General features: G+C 46.0%; 1 protein-coding gene across 1 annotated transcript; it reads left to right on the forward strand.

The window, feature by feature from the left end:
• Positions 1–1,885: 1,885 nt before the first annotated feature.
• Positions 1,886–6,553, forward strand: LOC149330351 (uncharacterized). The gene is made up of 4 exons (XM_089560609.1): positions 1,886–1,967; positions 3,656–3,839; positions 5,468–5,609; positions 6,467–6,553. The coding sequence occupies exons 1-4, from the start codon at positions 1,886–1,888 to the stop codon at positions 6,551–6,553; spliced, it is 495 nt and encodes a 164-aa protein (XP_089416735.1).
• Positions 6,554–10,985: the final 4,432 nt, after the last annotated feature.

Raw genomic sequence — 10,985 nt, forward strand, 5'->3', positions numbered from 1 at the left:
ATGCAGACGTGGCACTGAACTCTGCCCAGGAGTCACTGTTTACCGCTTACTTCCAGTGAAATTGTGGATGGTTATGCGGGAGAATCAATATATGCCGTGTCGAAATAAAGCCCATGGCATTGTTTGTCTGACCAAGGCAGACGCATTCTTCTGCAAGCGCGGGTTTACGCATGGCTCTTTGTTAATAAATGTTCGCTTACCAACGAACTGCATAAAATGTAAGGGTTCACAACTACCTCTGCATTTGCACTCGAGTTTTTCCCGTTCCCTCAGGAAAAAGTATAGAAAACAATTCGCAGATTATCGTTTTCCAAGATAAGCTCATTGTCTTCCTTCCGTAGCATAGCGGTAAGACAGCTAGATCATCACGTACGAACTCCACCGACGAGCTGGGATGCACCGAAATCAAAAAGCATGACGTGGAACGCTTGGCGCCATCTACTACGTTTTTCTTGGAAACAATAACGTACAGCTCTGAAGCCCACATGGTACACCTCCCGTCAAAAGTATACAACCCAAGCGGTTTGTTTGTAAGGCCGGCAGCACGCCTCGTTATGCATCCTTGGCGACCGCAATCTTTTGAAGGAGGAATGGCTTTGCGTCCTCAATCCTCCAAAGGTTTAGACAATTTGATGTGCTAGGGAGCCACGCTAAACAGCTTAGAAGCAAACCCCTTAGGCTGTATACTTTTGACGGGGGCTGTACATATCTCATTGTTATGCCTCACTGACAGTGCTCAGAATGAGTTCATGAGGTGTCATATGGTCATAAAACATCGATCAGGCAGGTATTGGACGGTAGTCTGCAGCTGGGCTGGACATTTAGAGGTTATTTGCAAAAGGCAGCGTGGACACAGCTTTTAAAACGGGGCTCAGAGCGCATTGGAATACTAGTGTCGTGCTCGTTATGTCGTGTGCTCACCATAATCACGCTGACAGCTCAACAGCATGACGCAACATGCCTCTCGACAGGACAGATAAAAGGCGTCGCTTTCGCTTATATGTACCTTGACTAAAACCCTAACCAACATCTCTCATGGCATGATGCCGCTCATAATTTTCTCTTCTTTGATATTGGTGAAAACAGCGCGAAAGAAGAAGCCCGAAGGCGAAACGAGGAAGTGACACTTGCTCACTTGGTCACTTCCTCGTTTCGCCTTCGGGCTTCTTCTTTCGCGCTGTTTTCATCAATATCAGAATGGACCAACTAGCCCAGCAAAAAGTTCTGCTAGATTCTCTTCTTTGCTGTCTCCCATAAAAAAAAATGGGGGGGGGGGCACTTTGCTGACCTAAATTGCGGTGAGCGAAAGCCTTTAGCGCGGTGTTGCTGCTTGTGTCCCTGATGTGTGATTAAGATGTTAATTAAATACACAATTGTTTGCGAATCTTAAGTGCTGGAGACACTGGAGGGCGTTTGGGAGGCATCCGTCTGATTCGACGCCTTTCTGCAAACACTCCAGCGTCCTAGACAAGGAGAACTACATATGCGTTGGCAGGAAGTAGCGTAAAAATGCCTCATGGTTTGGAGGATGGCGCCGCGCCGCTCATTGCCACAGCGAGCGCGCAGGCTCCAGAAGGCCGTATTCCAGTGCAGATAAGTGCAACTCCTCTGAGCATTAACCCCGTACCTGTACTGAGTGGGTGCTTTTGGCATGTATGGGTAGCGGCGACAAGAACGATGCCCTCATGGGCAGGATGCACGTGCCAATGCCTGTACTAAGTAAAAAACAAGAGCAGGTTGTAAAGTGTGGAAAAGTTATGGCTGTGGTATAAATACTACCACGCCGATGCCCCGTTGCAAGAGCCGCTGCAGTGTTTGTCGACGACTGGGAAAAAAGTGTGTGGGTTGTGGAGGCACTGGCTGAAAGAAACTCTTCGTGAGGACGATGATTGCGACAGCTTTGCTTCTGTCTTGTGTGGGCCTTGCGTCGGCATCCACTCAAACTCCGAGCATCAGAGAGTGCTCTCGTACGTTCCGGCTTGTTTTCTTTTCGAGAGACGCGCAGTCAAGAAGCTAACTGGCTCAATTTGCAGTTTATTTGAAAATCATAAACTAGAAGAGGTCGTGTTCGCTATAACCTACTGTTTTCTTTATGTCAACGTTGAAGGACAATTGCCAGATCTTTGCAAAATTATACTAATTTATTGAACCAGTGAGCCCAATTTATATATTTCACTTGATTCACTCGTTTAATCAAGCTGGTAGGAGGTTTCGGGTTGACTTTTGCAAATGAACACTCTGTTCGTTATTGTGGATATACGCGAGGTCATAGCTTCAGAATAACCTGCCTTGGTTTCGGGAGGTAGTGGGTTCGACTACAGCTGCCGACCGGTTGCCCACCAGCTTCTTTCATTGGGTACAAGCCATGAGCCGGCCTGGTGCCCGGCTTTTCAGGGTGAATGGTTTGGAAAACTAGCCTATGCTTTCTTTTTTTGCAATAGGTAAACATTCCAGGTCGTTTTCGCTACATTAATTGTGAAAAAAAGGCAGATGTTCTAGACATTTGTCGAGTGTTCTCTAATTTTTGGGCAGCCACAGAATGTTTTTTACCTCTCGCAAGAGTAATCTGCCCGATAACAAAAAATATTGACACGGGTTGCAACGGGACCTAAGGTTTAGCGGAGACAATACAAATGAAAATGACACCACGAAAGAAAAAAAACGACCATGCAAGTGTTCTAGTACGAAGAAGACAGAGGGAGAGAGAGAGATGGAAGTGCGAAAAAGAGATGATGAGGGACAGAAATACTTTTATTTTGACGCTCGTTTCCATTTTTTACCTGTGGTGATCAGAGTGATCTTAGCAGTAAGCTAAGAAAAGTAGAATTTGGGCATTTTAAACAAGAAGACCGCATGCGATGTTTTAAGTGGTGTTTTTGCAGTTTGACTGCCGATGCTCTACAAGGAATCAGGCGTTCTGCGCTCACTGCAATATGAAAGGTAGCGGCCTAACTCTGCGTCATGTTCCAAATTATTTAAGCGCTTTGTTCACTAGTTACGCCATCTGTGGGGAAAAATGCAGTATTTTTTTTTTGAGAGGGAAAGGCAGGGATGTTAACCAGAAAGGATTCCGGTTGGCTACCCTGCACAGGGGAAGGGAATGAGGGGAATCAAAGAGGAAGGAGAGAAGTAAAAGGAAATAATCACAGTCTGTCAATCAAGGCAGTCACTCCCAAAAAGCGAAAGAGTGCCTTGTAAGCCTTGATGGCAGTTGACTGTTGTGGCCACGGGCCGAGGATCTTGGCCTCTGTGAAAGGGCGAGGATCCAGGCGGTCCAGAGCACATCGCAGCTTATGTCTTTAAAGGCAGGGCACTCACACAAGATATGGGTGATTGTCTCATCACAGGCGCAGTTCACACGAGAAGGGCAGTCGGCCATCGCGATCCGGAAAGCATACTTATTCGTGAAGACAACACCGAGCCATAGACGACACAGTAATGTTGCTTCACGACGCGCTACATTACACGGAAGACGGAGGCGCAGTCCTAGGTCCAATGTCCTGAGGCGACGGTTGCACAACTCTCCAGAGTTCCACGCAATGCAGTATTGAAGTTTATAGAAAACTAACTGGATTGCGCGAAAACTTCACGGAACGACCGGCGCGATCCGCTTGTGAAACAAAGCTCATATTGTCCCGTTTACTGTTGCTTGCAGCGGGTTCGGCAAGCAAGATCCTGGACATATACGACGTGACCGCGTCCAATGTCAAGGTTGGCTCGACCATGACCCTCAACTACACTGTCGAGCTGAAGGAAGAGGTGTCTGGAAGTCCGCAACTTATTTTCACTATGACGTCAGGAAGCAGGAAGCTTCCGTGTCTCAGCGAAGTCGGTTCGTGGTGAGTGAAATTAAGTCTGCGCCAAACCTCCTTGCTTTTATTTGTGCGCAATCTTGAAAAGAACAACGAGGACGATTTGAAGTCGACATGTATCTGTAGATTACCTCGTTGTAATGTTCAAGAGGTATATATATATTGAAATGAACCTTTTACAAGTTCGAAAAGGGCTAAAATGAAATACAGGTATCTTTGTCAGCGTCCCTGTCTGCCTGAGAACTACGATGACGTCACGACTGCTATTTGTACTGCTAGGCTATGACGCCGTTCGCATTCCTGCTGCAGTTATGGAGTTACCATAGCTAACTTTATAGCCACAAGAAAAAAAAAACACAAGAATCAATGTCTGCGCAATACAATGTGCTTACTTCCAAATAAGATTTTATTCGGAAAAAAATTGTTTGCCACGATCATTAGTAACTGAAAGTAGAAAGTAAGAAAATAAAACCGAAAGATTGCCATGGTAGACGCCTGCTTCTTCGGTTGTGTATTCAAGGTGTGGTGAGAATACATTCGGCCGTATAAGTGACTGTCTACTACTCGACTGTTTAGTCGACTGTGCGTCGACGAAAAACTTAGTTGGAAAACAGCACTTGTGTTGAGGGGTCGCTGTGGTGTGTTTTTTGTGCCTTCTCTTGAGAATAAGTTATGTATAACTGACCAGCCTGCATCAGACACGCGAAATGACGGAGATCTTTTCATCACTGTCGTCACTAGTGTGAAACAAGTGCCCATTCGCCCCCACCAAGAAAAAAGTTTCTAGTTCAAATTCAATGTTCTCCGCCATAAATGAATAATTTGTCGTGAAACAAACATCGACGCAGTCGCAAAGAATAAATAAATTGGTTTTTACTATGCACAGAAAGTAGATGGAGCTGTTCTTAGTGCCCCCATAACGCGTGCCAAGCGAATTTCAGTATCCCGATTTGATACTGAACATCTTCTCGACACTGCTCCCTACGAGCCCACAGGTAGTTAGTGCTTTGTGGGCGCTAAATGGCAGTTATGGTTGGACACACGATGAGAAAAGTTTTGGGTGAGTTTAATGGGAAACATAATTAAAAAAAACAATTTCAGCTTTTGAGTGCAGCTCTAAATTCGTCGAAAAAACACATTATCTGGACTTTCCGCCTTCAGCGCAATAAATCACCAATACTTTTAATTTCGCGTTTTATAACACCATACTTTTTTCCGCTCGTGCCATGTGCAACATTCATGGCAAAAATTTTGAATATTGGAAAATTGTAAGGTACTGTTGTGAATATATTGAACCTAGTGGTCCGTTCTTTAGATTTGCAGCAAAATCAAAAACTTTTTGCATCGCTCACTTCGAGCAGTTCAGACTGTCATTGAAAGCCAAGGGGGAACTGTTTTGACGATAGCAAAAACTTTATTAGCAATAAAATGCAAACTTGCTGACAAGAGATTACAGATATATTGATTGTTATAGTGTAATATTAAAATATACGAAAAAAATTGCGTTAAAAAACTCCTTACCCGTTCAAAAATGGTTCTGACAATAACTGTTGGGTATGGAAGAGCGAAAAGCTTGGAAATATTTTGTTCCGCGGCTTCCTGTCGTTGAAGAGCGTAGTATCCTCGCCTAAATTTTCCTGCCCCGCTTTTTACAGTACTTACGATGTATGCGGTGGCACTGGGAACATTGAAACGCAGATCGGCGCTCCCTGGAACAACGAGTGCCCCATAGCCCCGGGAACCTATTCAAATAGCCTGCACATCAAGATACCAAGTCTGGCGGGAATCCTGATCACAGTGAGTCTTGATGTCCCCCTTTTGTGCCCCACGTAAATGAAGTCAACTGCGTTGGTTCCCACTTTCGTTTGCGGCTGGGGTTCAGTGGCACTGTATACAAATTGAGGCTTTCTTTTATGTGGAATGACTACTGCGAACTGGTGTACAGCTTCAGGGGGAAGTTAAAATGCGTTTAATTGAAATTTCCGACTTCAGTGGCATATACGCTTACTGAGACATATGTCAGTCGACCAACCAATCCCCCATTATGTATCACCGCATTTTAAACGCAAGAAAAAGTCTAGCGTTATAAGAGAGCCTCGTTGGGGTATAGCACTTGCAGACTTAAGCACGAGCAGTATAGCAGACGTCATTTCCAATTCTCTTGAGATGCTTGGCGCATTAGGTGACAAGTAAGATGTTAAATTCCAATACTCGAGTACAGAGGGGTAGCTAGCCTTTCTACACATAATTTTTCTCCAAATCAATCAATCAATCAATCAATCAATCAATCAATCAATCAATCAATCAATCCATCCATCAATCAATCAATCAATCAATCAATCAATCAATCAATCAATCAATCAATCAATAATTCTTTATAACCTGGCAATTAATAATTAACTGTCTGGATAAGCGTAACCACAAAGATTAGCGGACAACATACAAGGAGAACATTAACCCCTTCATTCAAAGTGAGAGTAATAAGCATTGCGTGGGCTCTAATGTTTAATTGTTCGGCACCGTTCTCAATAATCGATTAACATTTCAGAATTGTCTGGAAGTCTAATAAAAGTACTTGCGCTGTTTTTTTTTAAGAGCGTCATGGGGCTCTAGTGAGTGAAAAATTTCTCTTTATTTTTGTTCTTGCTTTCCAGACCGACTCCTTAAACGTCAAAATAGAAGGAAAAAACAATGGTCAATCGCTGGGATGTGTGCAGTTTGACATCAATATCGAAAAGTAGCAAAGTTAGCAATAAGGAAATGCAGCTCGCCATCAGTCTTCTGCACACCCGAACAGCGCATGCGCACCACCCAAAAGCCACAGTTGGGAACAGTGCGTGACGTTGTCTTCTGCAGGTGCTGTGGTAAGCACGCGAAAGCCTTGAAAGCAGCAGCGAAATCCACCGACACGAATTTGTGTTAAATTTACTGGACAATAAAAATGTTTCTACTGTAGTGCATTACCAGTACTGTGGCGTGGTTACTACTCTGACAAACCGTGGTCTCCAGAAGGATCGCTTGCTATTTCATGCGTTTCTTTTACATTTTAGTTTTAATTGCGCAAATGTGCCCTTCGGCATCAGATAGTTATGTATACATTTGCAGACCTGTGTCGCTTATGAATTGCAACAGTGCCCAGTGTTGGGGCCCATGCGTCCACTGGTGGTCGGCAAGGGTGGTAATCCTGGCTGCCGTGCTGTGGCCTGCGTGCCGCTCGAAGTCCGGGGCAAGTTAGCAAGAAGTGGTCTACCGTCGTCTCTTTAGCGGGAGCGTGGAGCCCAAGGGGCAGATCGGAATAGAAAGTGGATAGACGCGGCGGAGAGACAGGATGGCAGATGCTATAAAAAGTTTGCGAAGTAAAGGGGTCCGCCGCATGCGCAGAAAGGCATTAGTTAGAGGTATATGGAGAGGCCTTTGTCCGCAGTGGGCATAGTCATGTCGTACATTTCCGGACGAAAATTTAGGAAATTCAAGAACTGTACTATACTCTTACGGAAGTAATAAAGCTGATGGCCGATTCTTCCTATATGTAGCAAATTCTTTCTTTTGAAGTGTTTCCGTCGGTTGCTTCGAACAGTTAGGACTGGCGTAGAAAACCATTGGGGAACACATTTGATGGGAGCAAAAACGTTAATAGAAGAAAAATATTAGACTACGGTCGGGTGATCTCCGAATATATTAATTATTATAGTAAAATGTTACATTATACGAAAAAATTGCTTTCATAAATGGTTTCCTGCTCAGATGATTTTGTCGAGAACTGTTGGGTTCGCGGGCAGAATATGACGGTGACCTGGAGAGCTTTTCATCGACTGCGGATGGAAACATGGCACTGAACTCTGCTCAGAAGTGTGTGTTTACCGCTTGCTTCCAGCGGAATTGCGCATGTTAACGCGCAATAATAAATTAATGCAGTGTTAGGATAAAGGCCATGGCCCTGTTTGTCTGACCAGGGCAGCCATAATCTTCTGCAGGTGGATTTTACGCATGGCTCGTTGTTAATATATGTTCGCTTACTAACGAACTGCATAGAATTTAAAGGCTCGTAACTACCTCTACCCTTGCATTCGAGTTTTTCCCGCCCTCTCAGGACAAAGTATAGAAAACAATTCGTGGAATTTCATTTTCCAAGATAAGCTCGTTGCCTTGCGTAGCGCGGCGATTAGGCAGCTGGTTCACAACGTACAGACTCCACCGACAAGCTGGCATGCACCTAAATCAACAAGGACTACGTGGAACGCTTGGCGCCATCCACTGCGTTTTTGTTGGAACACATAACGTGCAGCCCTTGAGTCCACATAGTACATGATCTCATTGTTTCGCGACGGGTTGTCTGTACAGCGACAGCTACGCAGGGGACTTCGTGGTAAACAGCTTCACCAAAGGACTATTCTGTCAAAACGAAAAACCATCTTGTTTCTTGTTGGGCAAAGGGCAAAGTATTTAGGCTGGTTGGAAAGCAAGAAATGTGAATGATGTTTCATCTGGTTCAACAAGGGGAAGCTTTGGGCCACTTGGTCTGACATGTTGGAGAGGAGGAATAACCGCGAACTTGACAGGACTGAAGAACGAGGACTGAAGAACCGCTCGTCCTGTCCTCTTCTCGTTCTTTAGTCCTGTCAAGTTCGTGGTTGTTCCTCCTGTCCAACATGTTTCATCTGCAGCGACGCAATCCCGATCAGCCAGCCCAATGTGCGTCCTGGAGTAGGCAATATTCTCGATTGAGAGGGCGAGGTGCAGTTATCGACGTCATTTCTTCATTCAACAGGCACGTAACATCCATGGGAGTTTTGTGTTGATCGACCTTATGTTGACGCCATATGCCTCGTAGAGCAGGCCGAAAAGTGTAGTACTTCCAATTAGTATATGTCTATTAGGAGCCATTCGGGAGCTGGTAAGATCTGTTTAGCATTATTTTCATCGCTTCCCGAGTGTTTGATAAAAGTGACCTCGTGTTCGCTATAGATACCTTCACTGTTTTGTCTCTTTCGCCATATTTGAAGCTGCACGAAATCGCTTATTCGTGAATTTTTAACAGTACTGCATATTGGGCGAGTTGGTTGACATACATCTTGCAAAATGTTTAGAGCAAAAAACACGGACAGAAAGAGTAGACGACACGAGCGCTGACTAACCACTGGAAGTTTATTCGAAAACACGTAGAATTATAAAGGAAGAAGGTGCGATAAACTCGTTGGTCAAAAACCAAAAGAAGAAAACTAAACACAGCAATCCCCGCCAGCCTCTGATATCGAGGCGCAAAGCACTTGTCCAGATATGCTACTTCTTTCTCCCGTATAGCAACAGACGGTTTCGCCACGCACGTGTTTTGAGCCTTGGCGATACTGTACGCCTCATAGATTTCCCTACACAACACGTTGTCATGCTTGTACACAATCGTAGTGTTGTCAAGGTCCGGCGAGCACATGCAGGTCCGGAGTTCCTTGCACTCACGACAGTGCAAAACAGGGTTCGAAGAAACCGGTTTTCTACAGTCCAGTGAGTTCTTGTGCTCCTGCAGCCGCACATTAATGCATCTGTCCGTCTGGCCGTAATAAACCTTCCCGCAGGCCAATGGCACCTTGTACACAATCCCCTTTTCGCAGGCGGTGAACTCGCTGGCATGACTGACAGTGCACTTCCGCGGGTCCTGTCGAGGCAGTGTCTTGTCTAGCCTGTTTCGAACTGCCGCACACACTCTCCCGACCTTGTGATCAGCTGAAAACACCAGCTGCACGTTATGCTTAGCTGCGATCTTCCGTAGTCGATGAGGCACCCCGTGTACGTATGGCATACAAGCAACCTTCTGGCGTGGCCGGTCCGCTGGTGCCTGAACCGAGGGGGAAGCCTCGCGCTTCAGTTTTACCAAGAGTCGCTCTGTAAGCCGGGCAAGATGCTTTTGAGCGTATCCAGCTTCTTGTAGTCAGGCCACTTGCCGCAGTGGTGAAGTTCCTATCGCAGCGGAATCCTGGAAATTGTAATGTACTTAGCGTTGATGTTGGGGACCTTTTCTATTCCCTTCCCCATGCTATCTTAATGAAGTGCGTCCAAGAATGCATCGTCGAAGACAATGATGAGACCGCCTTCAGAAACGGCTGCAGCATGGCAGTGGAGGGTTTCCTCGAGCTTCTTTCAGCATACCTAGAATCGACCTTCATCATGTGGGAAAACAAGGTGTACGTTCAACATCGGGAGTGTACATCGGCTCTCGGGTCACTCCAATTCTCAGCGATATTTTTCTATCCAAGGTGGACAGGAATCTCAAAGCTAATTTGAAGGACGTCACAAGACGGATTTTCAGGTATGTAGACGACTACCTTGTCTTCATCAATTGGGCCTGCAGTATCCGAACGACGCCTGATATTCTCAAGATCTTCAAGGAATGAGGTCAGGGCCTCAATTTCACATCTGAAGTGCCAAGAGATGGCTGTATCCTGTTTTTCGACCTGGAGCTGAAGCTAACCAGTCAGCATGTTTGCTGGGTGTATGCTCTAAAGGCGGGTAAGCCCCTTCTAAACTTCCAGTCCCAGCATTCAAGACTTGTCAAGGACGGCATAGCCATGTCCGGTATGTCCACAGCCTTGAGGCAGTCGTGTCGCCACCGACTTGAGGAGGGTTCTTTGAGGCAAGTGGCCAGACTACAAGAAGCCGGATACCCTCAAAAGCATCTTACCCGGCTTACAGAGCGACTCTTGCTAAAACTGAAGCGCGAGGCTTCCCCCTCGGTTCAGGCACCAGCGGACCAGCCACGCCAGAAGGTTGCTTGTATGCCATGCGTACACGGGGTGTCTCATTGACTACGGAAGATCTCAGCTAAGCATGACGTGCAGCTGGTGTTTTCAGCTGATCAGAAGGTCGGGAGAGTGTGCGCGGCAGTTCGAAACAGGCTAGACAAGACACTGCCTCGACAGGACCCGCGGAAGTGCACTGTCAGTCATGCCAGCGAGTTCACCGCCTGCGAAAAGGGGGTTGTGTACAAGGTGCCTTTGGCCTGCGGGAAGGTTTATTACGGCCAGACGGGCAGATTCATTAATGTGCGGCTGCGGGAGCACAAGAACTCACTGGACTGTAGAAAACCGGTTTCTTCGAACCCTGTTTTGCACTGTCGTGAGTGCAAGGAACTCCGGACCTGCATGTGCTCGCCGGACCTTGACAACACTACGATTGTGTACA

The sequence above is a fragment of the Amblyomma mixtum genome, chromosome 9, assembly GCF_055824585.1.
Source record: "Amblyomma mixtum isolate Tamu chromosome 9, ASM5582458v1, whole genome shotgun sequence".
NCBI classification, from domain to species: Eukaryota; Metazoa; Arthropoda; class Arachnida; order Ixodida; family Ixodidae; genus Amblyomma; species Amblyomma mixtum.